Genomic DNA, 20,606 nt, shown 5'->3' on the forward strand with positions numbered 1-20,606 from the left:
GTTTTACTCGATCTTTTACATGTTTATGATATTACTCGTTTAGAAATTATATGCGTTTTATTCTGTATATTCACTTGCTTATTATTTATTTACATTCTGTTGTATGAATTTCCTGCGCGCGCGCACACTAACTCGAAAAACCACTTCTTCCAATCACAGTTCGTGCTAGATATTGTATCGGCTTCCGGGAGGACGGCCTACGTCAAATGGCGAATCTTCCTTCTGATTGGACAGCCTTTAGTTTCGTCACGTTTTGAGAGATTCTTATTGGTCAGTTTGTCTTTTTTTGCTTTGATTGGCTGCGGAAGGAGTTTTAAAAATTCTGCGGCAGGTTTTGAAGCCGTTTGAGCTACTGAAAATATTTTCATTTTCTGTTTTCATTATTATTATTATTAATAATAATAATAATAATAATAATAATAATAATAACAATAATAATACAAGCGTTGGTTGTATAGTTTATCTCTTCTGGTGTAGCAAGCATGTCGTTTCCAAGGGCTCCTTTGAAAAGATTTAATGAACACGTCGGTAAGTATGATTCCAGCTTCCAGCACTTTCATAACAATGTCCTAATTGAGCTTTCACTTAAATACGAGTGAGATAGTACATTATATCGAACGTGACGCCCATGAAGTGTGTCAGAAATTGCTCTGAGCAGTTTTCTGAGTTTGCATTGACACTGTCTCCTAACCATGAACGTCAACCATACATTGTTGTGACTAATACGACCGAGCAGCTCGTCTTGGTTATCTGTAAACTAGAAGTTAACAGACTCTTGCTATGTTCTCATTCTCTCTCGATTACCACCAGCTACAGCACTCTACTGATTCAGATGTTTATCTTATTGTAGTAGGTCATTTTGAATATGCTCGCTGTCCTCGCATAGCAACTCGCTAGTCAGTACTAGCTAGCTGACGTTTCTTGGAAGTAAGAAGTTAATACAAGTTTCTCAACTTTTTGCATCTAGTGTAAACAAACAACAAAAACCTCAACCCAAAATAGCCCCTTCAAACCGCATGCTAATATACTGGTATTAATCCAACTAATTAAATATTAGGCAAATACATACACGTACAGTACTGTGTAATAGTCTTGGGCACATGCAGAGAAATGCTGTACAGCAAAGATGCCTTTAAACATAGTGAAATAATGTTTCTACATGAAAAAAAATACTATGAAGTGCAGTAAACAGAAATAAATTAAACAAAGTTGATATTTGGTGTGTCGACCATTTGCTTTAAAAAAATGTTTTTTGGGTAGAATTAGTGCAGTTTTATAAGGAAATGAGCTGTGAGTTGTATTGAGCATCTTGCAGAACCAGCCACAGTTCTTCTGGAGACTTTGACTGTTGCACTTGCTTATTACTTCTGCATCAAAATCCAGCAGCCTTCATTGTACTTTTTGTCTGAAAAGTGATCTCTTGCGTAATATGCTTTTTTCTTTAAAGCGTCATGAAACACTTAACTACATTTTCTGAGATTTTAACAGATGTGTTCATATCGCACATCGTAAAAGACCATTTTTCTTTGAGTTCTGCATGGTTGTTGGTTTCGGGCTGCTTTGAATATTTCAGATACTGTTGGTCATCTGGGTTTTTCGCACACACACACCAGTCTCTTGAGTTTGCACACAATGGTAGGAAAACCCAAAACATCCAGTGAACAGCAGTTCTGTGGAATGGAAACACCTTGTTTATGAAGGCGTGCAGAGGAAAATGGTCATACAGGTTCAAGGTGACAGGAAGACAATGGTAATTCAAATATAATCTTTATAACCGTGGTGAGCAGCAAAGCATCTCAGAATGCTTGGTAAACTTTATTGTGGTTGGGCTGCAACGGCAGAAGCCAACAAGAAGTTTCATGCCTGTTAGCAAAAAGAACAGAATGCACATGACCTGTTTCTGCATTATTTTATGCATTGTACTGCTGACATGTGATATGCTAATTGGATAATTGCAATCATCTTTATTCATTGGAGATGGAAGGTAGTTATTCTTTAATTTTTCATCCTCAGAAGCCACCTCATTTTCAAAATGTTAAAATATCCAAAGCTATTTTTTTGATCAGTCAAAGGAGGTTAATACATTTAAAATGTATTAACTATCTCTTGGCTATTGATTCGAAGGTAGTTATTCAGTGTTTCAGCCATTAAGGCCTTCAACAGGGCAAGTCAAAATGGGTGCTTTTGGGCTGTTTCTTCTTGATGTCAACAAATAATCACATGATCAGTATGGATAGGTGAGTAGTCACATGATTAATGTGGAAAGGTGAACATTCCATCCAGGATTTTGCGATCGCAAAAGTTACCGCGAAATAAAGCAAACTCTGCTATGTTGGGAGGAGCTTGCAATGTCTCATTTATCAACAAACGTCATTGCAGAAGTCAGTCCAAAACAATTTTGTGCAATTGCAATTTTGCTAATTCGAGTAGTTTTCCACAAAAAATGCACATAAACTCATTTTTGGCTGCAACAATCACTAATAAACTCTTATAAACGTTTTATTAATATTGCAGTTAGATTTAAGTGCTTTTTCTACCTAGAAGAAACATTAGTGTGACTTGTATAATTTTATAACCTATTTCAATTAAGTGACCACTATAACGACTATTTCTGATCGTGGACTGATAAGTACAGTGTACAATGAGGTGAAAATGGCATGTTATCCCACAGCAACTTTATAACAATAGACACATCATAGGCACATCTACAGTTGCAATACAATTATTCAACCCCTGTTGCAAATCTGTTTTATTTGTCACAATTTACAGACTTTCAGCTGTTTGCAATGCACAAATCAAACAAAAGCAATTGAAATAGTTCAACACAATGAATGCTTCAAGTGGTTTGCCAAAATTCAACTGAAAATGAAACTTATAATGACTTCTCCAGTTTCAAAATTATTCAACACCTTCATGGCAATCATCTTTAGTACTTAGTAGAGCACCTTTAGCTGTTATAACCTGCTGCAAATGAGATGCTTTGCATTCAGATGCAGCATTCCTGAGGAATTTTAGCCCATTCCTCATAAACAATGGCCTCCAGTTCAGTAATATTCTTGGGTTTGCATGCTGCAATTACCTTCAAATCCCACCAAAGATTTTCTATGGGGTTCAAGTCAGGTGACTGTGATGGCCCTGTAGAATCTTCCAGGACATCTTCTGCAACCAAGCCTTGGTGGAATTTGAGGTATGCTTGGGATCCTTGTCCTGCTGGAAGGTCCAATGACGCCCAAGCTTCAGCTTCCTCACAGACAGCATGATGTTTACTCCTAGGATTTCCTGATACTTCAATGAATCCATCTTACCTTCCACATGCTGCAGGTTTCTAGTGCCAGAGGATGCAAAGCAGCCCCAGAGCATCTCCAAGCCACCACCATGCTTGACTGTGGACAGAGTGTTCTTTCTTCATTCTTCTTCCTCCAGACTTACCGCTGAGATATCATGCCGAACAGTTCTCGTTTTTGTTTCATCGCTCCACGATGAAACTAACAACACGATAAAATTTATTTATATGATTTTGAGCCGACTTTTTCTTCGTGCTTTCTAGGTCAGTAGTGGTGTACGTCTAGGAGTTCTTCCTTCTGCATTTAGTATGCATCTTACTGTGCTCACTGAAACCTCAGTGCCTGTTGCCACCAAGTCTTGCTGCAGGTCTTTTGCAGTAACTCGACGGTTTTTCACAACCTGCCTTCTCTGAAATCTGGTTGCAGCTATTGATGGCTTCCTTTTTTTGCCCCGTCCAGGTAGTGTACATTCAACAAATCCCTAGCCAGTTCACGTATTTCATGTGTTCCAGCTCAAGCACACCTGGTATAACTAATGAAGCCCTTGATTAGTTGCATCAGGTGTGCTTAAGACAACACCTGTTTTGCATATTTGTGCTGTTGTGAGGATTCTGTTCAGGGGGTTGAACAATTTTGAAACTGGAGAAATCATTATAAGTTACATTTTCAGTTGAATTTGGGGAAATCACTTGAAGCATTCATTGTTGAACTATTTCAATTGGTTTTGTTTGATTTGTTCATTGCAAACAGCTGAAAGTCTGTAAATATTTTAACAATAAACCTGATTTGCAATGGGGGTTGAATAATTCTGATTGCAACTGTATATCCTTGGCGAGTGTCAGTGTTCAAGCAATTGCAGAGTTACAGGTTATATTCAGGTTTGTGGCGAGTGTGTACAGAATTGTATCAGCATGTAAAGGTGCAAAGTTGCAAAGTTAAAAAAACGCTATGAAAAAATGATCACCAACTCTTTTCCTTTAGATCGACCTTCCTGTAGGTTTCATCTCCAACCAACATCTAACATACCTGTTTTAGTTTATCAAAAACATCTTAAGGAAATGATTAGATGGTCAGGTGGGGATGAGTATGGTTGGCACGAAAGTCTTCAGGAAGATACAAGGGTTGGTGACCACTGGCATAGACCATCTGGGTATATGTCACAGACCTTCAGTGTAAACGACAGTCTTAGAGGACACCTATGTCGAAACTTTAGTTACATAATGACTGGTCATATTACAATGCCTTCTTAATATAATTGCTTTTGGAAGTTCCATCTCTGTTTTGTGTTTTATTTTTATTATTTATTTTTTTAACCTGATCTGTTTATTTGTATTTGCCAGGCTGTGCTCCTCCACCAGGAACATACGACCTGAAGTCTGGCGAACTGAAGGGTGCCGCTTCCTTCCAGAAGGCAGAGCGCTTCAGATCACAAAAACGTAAGAGAGTGGCCACTGTGTTCAAAACTGATGCTTTTTCTTCACATTTTAACAATGTTCCTGCCTGTGCTGTGATCTAACCTCCTGATACATTTGTCTCTCCCCGGTTTAGTCGGACCACCCGCTTCCAAAGATGTGCCCATGTCTCCAGTGCGCAGGACCATGTCAGTTGATGGCTTGGTGAGTGAGCACCTTCTGTGATTTGTTTAAGATCCTTTAAATCATAAACTTGGCTGCTCGTGTCATACATGTTCTGTTTCCACATAGGTTGATAGTGCAAAAAAGGACAAGAGCAGCTTTCAAGTTGAAATGAAACAGCGGAAGCTGCTGGAGAAAGAGGTAAGCATCACGGGATGTAATGGATTTCTCAGAGAGCCCCTGGATATACTGTACATCAGTGACCCCACTTTAAGAACCATGGAATTAGATTATTGTTTTCCCTTGATGTCTAGATATATATCATCATTTATATACACCAAAGCATTGTTATTATGCCTTTGAACGTTGTCTGTCCTGATGAACACTGCTTTCCAGATCCGGTCGCTGGTTCAGCAGAGAGGAGAACAGGACCGCAGGCTACAGGCCTTGGAGGAAGAGCTTAAGAGGCTGGAGGCTAAACTGCTGGCTGCTGTGAGAGAGAAGACAGGCCTTGCAGCTAATGTGGCCTCCCTTGAAAGACAGCTTGCTGAGTTAAAGAAAACCAACGAGTTCCTCAAGAGCAAGGTTGGATTCAATTGAGGTGTTCTTATTTAATGGAAGGGTTAAACCGTTCTGTTTTAGTAATGCACATTTGCTTTTGTACACCCCCTTTTTTTAATTTTTTTTTTTTATTATTATTTTTTTAAATTCCCACTTTTGCACATTCACAGGTTTCTGCAGACACCACGAAGAAGAGAATCCACTCACTGTCTATGGAGCTCATGGAAGCGAGAAACAAGCTGGATGTTAAGGACAAGGTGGGTTTCATTTACACCTGAACAGGTTATGTGATTATTATTCTTGTTTTGTGTGTGTTTGTGTGTGTTTGTGGGTAATTGTAAGAAGTGCACAAGACAAGTGAACACTCTTAGAGTGTTGGCTTTATTTATTTATTTATTTATTTATTTATTTATCAATCACAGGAGCTGAGTTTCCTGCAGATCAGCTCAGAAGGCAAAGTAAAGGTGTTGGAGACGGATCTTGAAGCTTCAAGAGCAACTCTTAATGCTATTAAAGAGAGGAACAAAGATCTTGGTAAGCATATTTTTTTTTAATTTATTTATTTATTTTTTTTCTTTCCCTTTTCTTTTTCTTTTCTTTCTCCCTTTGTGTGGTGCTGGGAAACTAAACCAAGTAAATAAGTCACCTAGGGAGTAAACACATGCTACAGAGAAAGCCATTTGATTTTGTTTTTCTCAAATGTGAATTCATGGTGTTCTGCATGTCCACTATACGTTCATAACAAAACAAATCTCAACAGTACTGCTCTGTAAAATGAGTTTTACTATGAATTTTTTACTTTTTTTTAATTATTATTATTATTATTTTTTTGCAGAGGGCCTTCATGAAGAGATGAAAGTTCACAATGAGGAACTGGAGAAAGAAATAGATAAGCTGCATGGTAGGTGATGTTTGTCATTTTGGTACAACAGTACAAATGTTTTTTTTGTTTGTTTGTTTGTTTTTTGTTTTTTTTTTGTTGTTTTTTCCCTTCTCTGTCTTATTTCCACCATCTTCCATTTCAGCTGTTATACTGGAGCTGAGGGAGGAGGCCAAGGTATTGCAGAGCTACCTTGATGCTGCAAATGAAGAGATTCAGGTATTAGCTTGGTAAAAGAATATACCAGTGTTTTTATGGCCCAGTCCATACAGGATTTTGTGGTGTTTTTCTGCGATTGTTGCGGCCAAAAATGCTTGATTTTTGCAGTGGCTCTTTTTAAAAATTTGCGATGCAAAAAAACTACTTGAAATGGCGAAATTGCAGTTACATGAAATTGTTTTGCACGCTCTTTCATAGTGGTGTTTGTTGGTAAATAAGACCTTTTTAACTCTACTCGTGTTCGATGCACGTGAATCGAAGAAGGCTTTGACTGAATGTACGTTGTGATGATGTTACACAATGGGTCTTGACCTAAATCTGCGGTAATTTTGAGAAGCTCCTCCAAATATTGCGTCGTTTGCTTGATTTTGAGTTAACTCCTGTGGCTGCAAAGTCCTGGAGGGCCTTGATAACCTGTTCTCTCAGGCTGGACATTATTAATTTAATTTAAAAGTAATTAATTTAATTTTTAAAAATCTATATTTATATAAATTGTACAAATTTTGCTTTCAGTAAATATTTATAAAAGAAATAGAAAAATAAATTAATTTTTGTAAACATTAAATGTCATCAAACATGTTTTTTCATGCAATTTTGAAATGGAAGTTTCTTAGTAAACCTACATATCATAATACATACTGTGTAAAGAAATGTCAGGATATATAATATTTTTATGATATTGCGCACCCTTTCTGTTCTCTAGCATCAGTAGCTTGTGTGCGATTACCATGAACACTTTTGCTTGCATTAAGACGAGAATTTGTGGGAACTTCCCTATAAAGGCAGTCTAGGGGCAATTAATAAATGTATAAACAAAAGGAAATCTTGTAGAATCCTTAAAAGCATTTGCAATTTAAGCTCAGTTCTTATAATATAAAGTTTTGCAAATGGAAGAATGTGTGATTATGCGTTACCAACACAAAGGCTGATGGAGTTTTCAGAACACACGATTGCCAACACACAAACTAATTCGCTAGTGATCATGCTAGCAATAAAATATTTTCTTCATCCCTGTGCGGTCAATTTCTGTTTGTTACGATTCTTGTTTTTTGTCTTCATCTGTTGCAGCATGTCTTTTATATTAAAGTCCAATAGAAGTACAGCTCTGCAACACAATCAGATGAACAGATTCTCAGATTTCTATCATTAGCATGTTGCAAAAGGCATTTTTAAGATTAACACACAGGCCCAAATATTTTTGTGACAAATTTACTGACAGATTATTTATAGTAAAATGCCCTTTTATTATTTGCAAAAAAATGTTTGTAAAAACTGTATTCTGTCTGTGTTTGAAAACTGGTTAAATCTACAAAGGAATATCTTTGGTTAGACTTTCTCTCGTGTAGTAACTGTAGTTCTGAATTTGTATTGCGTAGTTGCTTATGGGGTTGGGTGATATGACAAATCATCATGAGGAAATTTTTACGATACACGATGTATAGCACTATATATAATTTAGCTAACAAACTGTCTGCAAAACGGTAGTAAAATAAACAAATGAAAAGTTAAACTAAGTTTGACAATACTCTTCTTTAATGCTTACAAAGAATATTAAGCTAAAGAACACTTTGATTAAATCAACGCCATCCGTTCGATGCCATTTAATTTGTAATTATTAAAAATGTTTAAAAAAATAAAAATTTAAAAATCACCATACCAATGACGTGACAGAAAAGTATATTGTGTAATCATGGTCACTATATCAATATTATATCCACATATCGCCCAGCCCTAGCTGCTTACTTCCAACAACTGAACAACATCTGTGTGTCAAATGCTCTTTCATTCTTTCCTCACTACAGGTAAATGTGTCTCTGTGGTAATTTCACTGACAGTACAGACACTGTGGGTTGATATTAAACCTCGTTTCCACCATTTTGGCCCATGAGAGGAACAGTTACACATTCAGCATTTATTTTTATTATCATTATTATTATTATTATTTATTTTTTAAGTAAACCACAGAATAGAATTTGCAGCTGACATTCTGCTCCATCATTAGCAATGCAAATGTTTGTTTGTTTTTCTTGTGTGTATCTGTGAAATCATTGCGGCGACTCGTCTTGAACAAAATTAAAACAGAGGATGTGAGATTTCATCTTGCTTGTGAATAAAAAGTCATTTTTTCAAATCTGGCCTGAAAAAAAAAAAGTAAGTGTAAATAATAACAGTAAAATAAATAACATATCCAATGAATATACAATATCTATAACAGTACCAAACTCATATCTGCAGATTATTTGTTTTCTTGTTTCCTAACTAAATGACTACAGGACTACTTGTTTCCTTTAGTAATGCCTTCTGCCATTTAATCACTTTTCATTTATTTACCATATGATACATAGTCCCTTCTGAAGCTATTGGAGCAACAAGGAAAATTCACTTTGTGCTATACTTCAAAGACATTTGGGGTTGAGATTAAAAGATGGACATGAGGCAAGAGTTTAGGATTTCAGTTTTTATTGCCTTGTATTGCCATCTAGATGTGTTAAACAACATAGAAACAGAATGTTTTGTATCAGTGCTCCCAATTTTTAGATGAGCAGAAATCACCCCTACCCTGGGTTTTTCCCCTTTCTTCAGCTGCTGTTTTCCTTGGCCACCCCATTCTGTGTCTCTCGCTCGGTACGCCAGTGGTTTCTTTCTTTTTCAGAGCTGTCCAAATTGTTGTATTGTCTATACCCAGTGTTTGTGCAATGCCTCTGATTTCCTCCTCTTTTCTCAGCTTCAAAATGGCTTGCTTTTGTCTCCTAGACAGCTGTCTGATCTTCATGTTGGCTTATCCTGTTTAACAGCAAACTGAAGGCTAAAACCAAGAGTAGATGTTCAGAGCTATTTATTATTTAAACAATCAGTCCAACAGGATGTGCCTGTCAGTCGCATGTTCCAATTCCAAGATGAAATTCTAAACTCCCTTCTCATATTCATCTTTTGCTCTAAAACCCAAATGTCTTCACTCTACAGCAAAACATAAATGAATTGGCCTTGCTGTTGCAATAGTTCGGAGGGGACTGTAGTTGAATACATGCTACCATTTCCAGCAACTTGAATTGTTGCTCTCAAGCCCAGGTTTATATGTGAGTCAATCACAGGCCAACATAAGGTTTAATATATTTATTATGAACACCTGACACTGTCACTGATGCATTTGTCCTTATTATAGTAATGGTGTGTGTGTGTGTGTGTGTGTGTGTGTGTGTGTGTGTGTGTGTGTGTGTGTTTGTGTGTGTGTGTGTGTGTGTGTGTGTGTATGTGTGTGTTTCCTAGAGTGGAACACAACTTTAAAAAGAAACCTTACAATGGAAAAGGGGCTTTAGTTTGAACAGTGCTGGAGTATTCCTTTAATAAAGATTGATCTTGTAAAGGCATTAGTCAAAGATTTACTTTTAGTTCTCCAGATTAATTTAAGTAAATCTTCTTTATCAGGACCTAAAAGGTAAACTGCAGGATAAATCCGCAATGGAGCGCCGTGTCTCGGATTCTCAAGAGAAACTTGGGTAAGGATTTTTCCTTCCTGTGCACTTCTGACGACGTTCTCTTTTTGATTTATTTATTATTTTTATTTTTTTTATAAAGACACTGAATAACTATGTTATGTTTTGCCTTGTGCAGTGAGGTGGAGCAGAATTTAGAGCAGCGCATGGCGGAGCTCCAGGAGTCTCAGAGCGTCCTGAAGAAGAAGGAGCAGGAGCTTCAGGCGTGCCACATCACCCTTGAGGAGCGGCAGAGAGAGCTGGAGCATCACAAGTGTGAGCTGGAGGCCTCTCGGGCTATGCTGAAAGAGCTGGAGGAGAAGAACGTACAGGCAGCGCAGGAGCTCAAGGACTCGCAGAGCACAGTGAAGCAGCAAGAGCAGGAGCTGGCTCGAGTGAGGGATGTGCTGAGAAGAACGGAAGAGGAGTTGGACCAGCGTGTGGCCCACATGAATGAGCGTTGCTTGAACATGGAGGATGAGAGAAGTGAGCGATTTAATGTGCTAATAGTAGATCCCTAGTGTCTGTTAAATATGATTGCGGAGATGATGTCTGCTTTTTTAATTTTTTTAAGATCGTATGATGCGCTCTATTAATTTATGAAATCCAACTTCCTTAATATCTGAGAGCAGTCGGTCATCCATGACAACTATTTACACTTGCACATGTGCTGTTTGTCAGTTTTCTGTTCAAAAGTAAGTGTGTGTGTGTGTGTGTGTGTGTGTGTGTGTGTGTGTGTGTGTGTGTGTGTGTGTGTGTGTGTGTGTGTGTGTGTGAGCAGCCAGGACACAGGAGGAAGGGCTGAAGAGAGTACAGGAGCTGCTGGCTGAGGTTAGCTCACTGGAGGAGAGCAAAAAGTGTGAGAAAGAAGCTCATGCCAAGCTGAAACAGCAGCACTCTGCTCTTGCTGAACAGTTCGAGGAAGAGAAGGTAACGTACTATTCCCGTTATTCTTTCACTTCACTCACTCACTCACTTTCAGTAACCGCTTTATCCTGGTTGCGAGGTGGGTTCAGAGCAACACTGTTCGTAAGGCAGGAACACTCACTGGATGGGACACCAGTCCATCACAGGGCAGCATACACATTTGCGCACACATTCACATCTAGGAGCAATTTATCTTAACAAATCCACTGACAAGCACATTTTTGGCAGGTGGATGGAAATTGAAGCCCACATGGACACGGGGAATGTTGAAAACATAGTTTGAGAACTGTATTTGGTGTAATTATTTATTTAATTTAGGAATTGAGCATAAGCACAACATGCTCTGTAAAGGTTATTAAATGAGTTCGAACCTTATAAGCCTAGTTCACACTGCAATGACAGACACTAACCAACAGCTACAATCACCAAGTTGACATTTTGATTTAGAATGTTGGGGAAACACAGCTGTCATGTTCACACTGCCCAGACAGTCCGACTGGTTTAAAAATGGATGATCCTTTTACCACAATCAAAATGTTAAAAGACAAAGAGTGAAACGATGGAGGTTGTGCGTGAAGTCTAGGTTGTTGCGATGTGAGAATGCAAAGATCCACAGACAGAGGCTGTGCGGTTCAAATAGAAAGGAGACCTTTTATTAGTTTATACATTCAGAACAATATTTTTACGCCAATGTAAGTTATAAACATTTGTTGCGATTTTCCTTCTTACTCCATGAAATGGAATACAGAAAATGCATGTGGTTCGTGGATGATCCAGATTAAAACCAAAACACAAGAGTAGATGCTCCTCACCAGGGGTCAAAATAAACAGTTTTATTTAAATAACACATCGATTCATAATTTATCCTCTTCTTTCCGATTCGTCAAGAAAGCTGCCATTTTACCCACAACAACGAATTAGCCTGCCCTCGCACCTAGAGCACACGCTTTCATTTCTATGGTGTTATCAGGGATGCTTGCCTCATCGTCATGGCAACGGTTCGTGCTCAGACAATCCATGACCGACAAGTGTCGATTGAATAGTTGGTGAAAATAAACGCCGACCAACTCCAACGGATGCGGACAGTGTTAACACACCAACCATCTGCGTCTGTCGGTGCAGTGTGAAGTAGGCTTTAGAGTACTCATTAAAGCATTCAGAAATGTTACCTATCCAGTTAATGAATATCAAATTGCTGCTTAATGTTGAAGGATTATTTCTGACATATTGTCAGAAATTAATTTTCTTGACTTGGTCTGTTACTTAATCTGTTATGTCCAGATTGTGGGGCTATTTTTGTTGCATAATCAGCAACTAAATAACACAAAGTGATCTACAATTAAATTAAACATTAATTTTGCACTAATGCAACTAGCAAGATGGACTACTTTTGTATTTCATAAATAATAATTGGTTCAAAAATATGTTTGGAACACACATAATCCCTTCCATGTGTAGAGTTGCCATTACATTTATTGCTTACCCATAGCACTTAAGATTTTTCACCCCTTGAAAACCTGAAAAGTATACTTGTTGTGCTTTCTCAGTTAAAGCAGTGGGCAAACCAAAAACTCATATAATTTGGCTAGCGGAAAAGCCAGTGAAAGGAAAAATGTGGTTGTTTTTTTTGTTGTTTTGTTTGTCCCCCCCCCCCCCCCCCCCCCCCCCTTCCTTCACTAAAATGTTTCTGCTTATTTTGCACTTGAATTTTATTGGGTGCTGCATCACATTAAAGGTGGGGTGGGGGGGAAGCTCTGATTTATCATGGTTTAATTTTTTACATCACAAAAACCAATTTGATTACGGGTGTGTAAACTTTTTATATTTCCTGCATGTCAGTCATCAGCAAATATCTTTCACTTCAGCTGTAGACAGTTTATGAGCACCACAACATGGACATGCTTATTTTGTAACGATCGTATAACTTCAGCTTCTAAACTCAGCTGGTTGTTTATTAATCCAAACATTTTTACAAATTATAGTTTAAAAATCAGTTCAAGCAATATCTGTTTAATCATTAATGCTGTTTGTGTGGAGCAGCCCCCCCGACCTGCCCTCTAGGATTTTCTCATTATCAGTGTTGACCCCCCTCTTCTACAGGGATTGCCTATTTTTCCATTACATTTAGTCACTGCCAGGGATTTCCTCATTGTGCTGAGCACTGCTAGCAGAGACACTCGGCACGCACGTTACATCACGTGCTTCCGAACTGTCATGTTGATTTATGTCGCCACGTGTTTTGATTTCATTCATGTCCTGTCTTCACATTGTTATTAGTTGTGTCCATCATGTGTCCTTATTGCTCAAACCTGTTTTCAGTTTAACCATAGATTAGTTTGTATATTTATACCCCCGTGTGTCAAACTGACCTCTGCCTGTTTCCGAATGCGGTCTACATTTTGGATTTGTCTGCCTACCTTTTCTATTAAAATGCCTTTTACTGCCGTTGCATCTGTCTTTAACTGACAGCTGTAATGCAAAAGAAAAAGGGTGCAATCAAAGCAACTTATTTTTGTGCTTGAATATCTTCTTCAATGCTGACTATGATTTTTCCAAGCATGCCTATTCTACAACACTAATTACCTTATACCTTTGCCTTATTTTTTTAACAGCTTAAAGCACACTCATGATTTAATTGGATAGTGCTTCACACATAGATAGGATTTATGCTGGGTTGTTTATTTAAAAAAAAAAAATAATTATTTGACATTTCAGTCACCAAATCATGCAAATAATTTCCATGTGGTCTTTACTTTTTTTTTTTATTAACCTCGTCTATGTACACCATATTTATAAATGAACCTCAAATAGAAGTTATTTGCACAGTAATTAAACCAAAACGAAGTTTTAAAACTTGCCAATGTGGTTTTGAAACGGAATTTTTCTGATGTGAAATTTGCCCTCAGGCTCGTAATGACTCCCTGTCCAGCATGATGGCATCTCTGCGTGATAACCTGGAGAAAGAGAGGAAGCAGTTGGAAGAGGAGCTGGAAGAGGTGCTGGAGGAAGTGAACGTGCTCGAGGAGCAGGACAAGTTCCTGCAGGAGGCCGTCCATCTCCTGACACAGGAGAAACTCTCAATGGAGGAAGAATTGAACAGCACCCGTTCTGATCTAGAGAGGTGAGATCTTGCTGACAGGGAAGCAAGCTGTTGTTTTCCCATAATCACTGGATAATCACTGGTTAATCCTGGCATTGGTTTGGTAGGAGCAAAGCAGAGACGCGTACTTTAGAAGAGGTTCATCAGGAGACTGTGAAGAAACTACAGGATGAACAAAACAGCTCACTGGGAAAGATAGGCGACATGACCACTGAGCTAGAGAGGTAAGTTCTGAGCATGAGCTATTAAACCCCTCCGACTTGAATCAGATCATGCTATTAATCCTTTACTCCTTTCAGTGCCACACAGGTTCTGAGTGCGCAGAGAGAGCAGGATGAGGCTCGTGTACAGGAGCTAAAGGAGGAGCTGAGCAGAATCACTCAGCAACTGCAGGATGAGCAGAATAAACTCCTTCACCAACAACACACTCAGGAAAAGGAGAGGGAGGAGTGTGCCAGGTCAGATACACTATCAGATGCACTAATATGCACACAACCTTTTCACAGAAGTCAATCCTGTCAAAAGATACAAGAACAGTTAAAGCTGTAAGCAGCGATGAATGGGTCCTTGCACCCTTGTGCATGTTGGGGCTGCTTTGCCAGGGGAACGCCATTCCGTTTTCTTTTGCCTTTTTAGAAAAAAATTTTTTTTTTTTTTTTAGCACTTATCTGTTAGGTGTTTATCACGATTTAAAACATGTAATTTCCTGTTGGCAGTAGGTGGTGCTGTGACTATAACTGAATATTGGCATGAATATGTATTCCGGACAGGATTCATATCAAACGTGAAGTTTGGTGGAGATTGAGCATTGTATGTCTGTGTTAATTTAAAACATGTCAGTTCCTGTTTCCAGTAGGTGGCACTATGACTATAATTAAATTTTGGCACATAGACGTATTCCGGCTGAGACCGTTATCTAACATATGAAGTTTGGGACAGGTTGGACATTGTATGTATGAGTTATAAGGACTTCCTGTTCCATGGCGAAACATCGAAATTTGTCAGACCACCACAGACACCCCGTGCTGCAAAAACTCAAAAGCTTCACAATTTAGCATAGTCAAGGCCTTTAGATTAGACCGACCGAATATGATGATGATCGCATGAAATGTCTAGGAGGAGTTTGTTAAAGTACGAGGCCTGGAAATAGCAAAATCTGAGCAAGAATTGCAGAGAAATATAAAAATGTCTGACTTCCTTTTGGGTTAAGGATAAGGCTCTAAGACTTTGTTACATATGCCTACCAATTTTTTTTACATGTAGGTGAAATGTAACGCAAGGGCTACTTCGTTGAAATTTTGTAGGTGGCGCTATCAAGCCATTTTGCCACACCTAATTCTAAAACCTGTATCGGATGTAAGTTTTCACCAATTCTGATGCATGTGGAAAGTTTCGGGAGTTTTTGAGTGTGGTTAGGATACATATACAATAGGCTCGGTGCTCGGGGCGTAATCATGATTTTATTGATCACGTACATTAATTTGGATACCTAGCTGGAATTAGGGGTGTGAGGGTTAGAAATTTTCATGGTATGATAATGGCGTCACTGTATTAGTCAACTATTTTTAAAAACACATAAGCCAGTGGTGAATTCTTTGTAAAAAAGTGTTGTTGCACATCCTTTTATGTAAAACAAAAACCAAAAGGAAACAAAAAATCAAATCCCCTAATTGCTCTTTCTTAGAAAAATGTTTCTGAGAATAACTATTCACAAAACCTCTTACATTGTCATTACAAGCTCATTAAAGAATGAGTGGCTATGAGGAAAAGTGGCACGCTGAGCCCAGAAAAACAACAATTTTTTTTTTTTAAAGACAAAGCTTGACATTACACAGCACTGCTTAGGCAGATATGGGTAGCTTTTTGCGCTGTTTATTTCTGGTCAACACAGCCATGTCTTTCTAATGTTAGGAGTGGCAACAAAGGTAGCAATGTAACGTGTTTACAGCAGTAACAAATTACACAGCCAAATGATTGTCAGGGCAGTCCACATCCCTTGCGTGAAGAAACGAGGGTTGCTGTAGTATGATTTAGGAAGAAGCAAGGAGTCGTAGCTGGACACAAAATGGATGAGAACCATTGGAGAAATTAAATTGATCAGGCTATTTTATTTATTTATTTTTACTTACTTTTATTTATTTATTTATTTTAAACACTATGTGTGGGAATGCAATTTAGTCTGTATTTTGAAAATCAGCAGTGAGGTAACATACAATTATACACTGGGAAGTGTAACAACCCAAACTAACATGTCAGTTCCTCAGCTTAAATGTTCTGGGTGTCATGTCATCCTCTAATAATTTGTATATGGAATGTGATTTACTGACATCACAAACCAAACAAGTAATTATTTTTTTCTAGTGACAATGAGAAGCTTTTGTTTTATATGGGAAAATGTGGATTTAGCAATTCTTAAAAAATATATAGTTGCATCAAATGTTCTTAATAATAAAGTATTGTTCTTAAATGTGTTTGTGTTTAGGATGTTATTGGAGGTCCAGACTAAGCTGGCCCAGTGTGAGATGGATTTAAGGCAGGCCAGGGAGGAAGTAGGACAGGAGCAAGAGGAGAAACGACAGGCCCTGGCTCAGCTGGAGCAGACCCGGCAGTGTAGGAGGGAGTCTGCGGAAGGCAGGGTTCAGGAGGCCCGGATCCTACAAGAGCAGGTGGAGGTGCTGGAGCAGGAGAAGGAGCAGCTCCACCAGCAGATGGCGCAGGAGAAGGAGCAGCTCCACCAGCAGATGGCGCAGGAGAAGGAGCAGCTCCACCAGCAGATGGCGCAGGAGAAGGAGCAGCTCCACCAGCAGATGGCGCAGGAGAAGGAGCAGCTCCACCAGCAGATGGAGCAGGAGAAGGAGCAGATGGAAAAGGAGAAGGAGCAGCTTCACCAGCAGATGGAGCAGGAGCGACATGACTTCAATGAACAGCTCAAAAAGGCGCAAGAAAGGTGAAGCAGTAACACAGTACCTCAGTATTCCCTGTATTGTCCAGGGACTAGCTCTGTGGAATTGATTTAAATTGGATTAAATTAAAATGAAGCAATATTGAAGCAGAATCACGTCCAATATCTGAAATATATTTAGGGACTTAATTCCCAGAAGCCTTTACTGTTCCAGTACAACACGGCTAGACTCAGTAGCAGCATGTTGTCTAAAGCATTGAGCCTGAGGGCATTTATTTTCTGAGAAGTCTTCCAAAGCAGCTTTTTAGTGAAAGATTTGGACAAAGGTTCTGTATCAACTGTGCAAGCCAAGTCCTCCTGAGGCTGTAGGTTTGTCACTGTGAAAAAGCTGTTATGTTGAATATATTTAATGTATTATAATGAATGCATTAATATAGCATCTATGTTACAGCCGGAACTACTGTCAGATCCGAGCCGTGCGGTTATATTTTATTTTTATTCATTATTGCACGTGTTTGGATTCGTGAATTCAACCATGCTGTGGTATAAAACGCTGTACTTATTAAACCATTAGCACAAAAGTCAGTGTTATGGTGACAATTAGGCTATTTTTTATTTCTTACAATTATGCATCATTATTACAAATGGCTCATCACACACGACTCCTTTTTTTTAATTTATTTATTTTTTATGAGGCTTTCTATGAAGTTTAGACAAGCCTGCTGTAAAATGTTTGTGCTGAAGATACTTCTATGCATTATGTATTGAGTTGTATCAAGTATTAGGACAAGTAATTGTTTCAAAAAAAGTTATTCCACCAACCCTAGCTTCCTCAGTAAAATAATCTTGTTACTCTTGTCATTTTTGTCACTTTACTTTTCCTATATCTACCATGCTGTTGTATCTGAGATTTATTTATTTATTTATTTATTTATTTATTTATTTATTTTTACAGCACATCAAATGATGAGACTGCACACTGGAGAAACTTGTATGAACAGCTCTACTCTAAAGTTAAGCCCTTTCAGGTGAGCCTACACTGTGAAATTACTTCAGTCACTGACAATATTGTTGCAAGCTTCTGACCCTCTTTACTTTGAAAGCGTCAGTCTACTTTTGTGGAACTTTTGTTGCTGATGCTGGCAGTGCAGATGCTCTCTGTTGCGTTCTACCATGCCTCATGTTCCTTTCCTTCTTTTGGACCCCAGGAGCAGCTGGACGGCTTTGCAGCTGAGAGGGACGCGTTGCTCTCTGAGAAGGGGGCCACACAGGCTGAGCTGAATAAGCTGGCAGGTGCCTACGCCAACCTGCTGGGCCATCAGAACCAGCGACAGAAAATCAAGCACATGGTCAAGCTCAAGGAGGAGAACTTGGAGCTCAAGCAGGTCAGGATTGCTTCGGTTGTGTGTTAGTCTTGCCAAGTCCCTCCGTGTGAGGGCTACTTTTAAGCTGTGCTACACAGATGAGTTTCCTGTTTGTTTTCACAGGAAGTGACTAAGCTGAGGGCAGAGGTAGGGAAGCAGAAGAGGAACCTGGAGCAGCTCAAGTCCAGTCAGGTCCCACGCCGGTTTGACCCCAGCAAAGCCTTCAAACACGAACAAAAAGAGAACCAGCAGCCTGCAGTGTCTCTTAGATAGAGCGAGGATCTACAAATTGGTTACGATCTCAAGTAATTTGCGGTTATATGAATACGTGATGTATAGTCACATTGCAATTCCCACATTGTGTTTGTAGGATTAACGTATACTCTCTCACTCAAAGAATGTATTGACAATCTAGACTTTGCTAAGATGAACCTGGATAAGCAGTTCTTTGTGGATTTTGTCTGTGATGTCTTGCGTCAAGCATTCGGGGAATTCCTTCTACACTTATTTGTTACTGTTCTGTTATTGGACACCGAGGGTGTTTTTTTATTTATGTCTGCTTCTGTGTTTTGGATCACCAGTGCTGCAGGACTTAATATGGGAATAAATATATAGATTTTAAAATGAGTAATATTTTAAGCAGCTCTTTGTTTTAGGCCTGGATTACCCAACTACTAGATATGTTAAAATATGTATGTGGTCTAGTTGGCTGTAAGATTGGGTTGTGCGTGCTCATCCATTATCTTCACTACAATTCTGATTCATTTAGTAACCTTTTGAACTTGGTTTCAATCTAATTTTGTAGTCCTGTTAATCCAATTTATATTTTCAATCCAATTACTCAACATAGTTCAGCACATTTCATGTACCATAATTTGATTACTTGGCTGCTCTTTTCTTTGTTCTAATGCTTGACTGTTTTATTTTTTTAAGGTTTTGAAAATCTTTTCTTACATGATTTTAAATATGATAATTGTTTTGCTATGTAGGACAGTTATTTACTAATAAAAAAAAAATAAATACATTAAAAACAATTTCCACTGTAGTTGTCATTCCCATCCCCTCCCATTACTGTTCTCCTACTGTTATGGAATGGTATGCATCAAATGAAACTGAACAAAAGTCATTCATCTTAATTTATAGAAGCATTTAGTACATTGTTTTTCCACAGTAAAAAAAAAAAAGTGAGTGACCGTTTAACTGCTCTCTGTGAAGGATTTAATAAATCTTTCCAAGACATTAAACCTGAATTATCTGCTATGTTGTTTCTTGTGCTGTTCTCCAGCAGAGGGCACTGATGTGTAGTAGTTCAAGGCTTCTTGTGTGCTTGAGACATGCAGCACAGTGCAGTTTCATATTCCTGTTCCACTCACATCTGAGCACACACATTAAGGTTTTGCTCAATAGCTGATCGGCTCGATCAGGTGTTATTTGGAGTAGAGAAAATCTGGAAGTGCTGGACCATGGGGACTGGATTAGAGAACCCCTGCTATGTCGAGCAAACTTTGTGTACGTGTTCACTTAAAGGGCTGGTTTCGCAGATGTGTATGAATTAAATTTCAGTCCCTCAAAGTGATTTTTCATATTCATGCAAATAGTAGTAGTAATTGCTTATGAGTTCGACAGTGCATTCTGTGAAGCATCCAAAACCAGAAACGTATTCTAAAACCCAAGTCTACGCTATATGACCAAAAATTTGTGGATACCTTTCCTTCACACACATGGAAAGATCCATGTTCCTGGAGATCTACCTTCCTGCAGGTTTCATCTCCAACCAAAATCTAACACACCTGTTTAGGTTGATCAAGAACTTCTTAAGGCAATGATTTGATGGTCAGGTGGGCTTGATTACAATTGTAGCTAAAGTCTTCAGGAAGATAGATCTCCAGGAACAGGGTTGGTGACCACTGGTTTAGACTGTCTTTGTATGCTGTAGTATTAAGATTTCCCTTCACTAGAAATAAGAGGCTCAAACCTGTTCTAGCTTTATAAGCACTTCATAAAATATTAATGCAATGCTTATGAAGGTCTTTAAATGTGCTACCACAAACTCTTACATGCACTGGTAGTGCTATAGTATAATGCTTATTTTTGTTGTTTCAGGACATTCTTCTTATATGCCATATCTTAGTTACTACTTTTACTAGTTTTCTAAATTCCAGTGTGATGTATTGCTTGCTGAACTCTTAACTTCTTGGCTCCAGAAAACACCAACATCTTTCAAAAGTCAAGGTTGCACAGTTAACATTGTTATTTCCCCACCTTTTCTGCAGGGCCTTTCTCACCTGTCACTTCCGTCTCTGACTCTGAGTTGACCTTGAC

General features: G+C 38.6%; 1 protein-coding gene across 1 annotated transcript; it reads left to right on the forward strand.

Annotated features, from left to right (window-relative positions):
* Positions 1–313: 313 nt before the first annotated feature.
* On the forward strand, positions 314–19,318 carry hmmr (hyaluronan-mediated motility receptor (RHAMM)). Its single transcript, XM_017474770.3, has 19 exons — positions 314–528; positions 4,625–4,720; positions 4,833–4,900; positions 4,988–5,059; positions 5,255–5,443; positions 5,590–5,676; positions 5,842–5,953; positions 6,255–6,320; positions 6,445–6,518; positions 9,945–10,015; positions 10,131–10,477; positions 10,773–10,921; positions 13,825–14,039; positions 14,126–14,242; positions 14,318–14,476; positions 16,501–16,965; positions 17,876–17,948; positions 18,129–18,305; positions 18,408–19,318. The coding sequence occupies exons 1-19, from the start codon at positions 483–485 to the stop codon at positions 18,555–18,557; spliced, it is 2,733 nt and encodes a 910-aa protein (XP_017330259.2). The 5' UTR covers positions 314–482; the 3' UTR covers positions 18,558–19,318.
* Positions 19,319–20,606: the final 1,288 nt, after the last annotated feature.

The sequence above is a fragment of the Ictalurus punctatus genome, chromosome 8 (assembly GCF_001660625.3).
Source record: "Ictalurus punctatus breed USDA103 chromosome 8, Coco_2.0, whole genome shotgun sequence".
Classification (NCBI taxonomy): Eukaryota; Metazoa; Chordata; class Actinopteri; order Siluriformes; family Ictaluridae; genus Ictalurus; species Ictalurus punctatus.

Coding starts and splice junctions, on each gene's coding strand:
- hmmr (XM_017474770.3), top strand. CDS start 483: ATGTCGTTTCCAAGGGCTCCTTTGAAAAGATTTAATGAACACGTCG. Junction 6,519..9,944: donor CTGCAAATGAAGAGATTCAG/GTATTAGCTTGG, acceptor CTTCTTTATCAG/GACCTAAAAGGTAAACTGCA. Junction 10,016..10,130: donor GATTCTCAAGAGAAACTTGG/GTAAGGATTTTT, acceptor TGCCTTGTGCAG/TGAGGTGGAGCAGAATTTAG.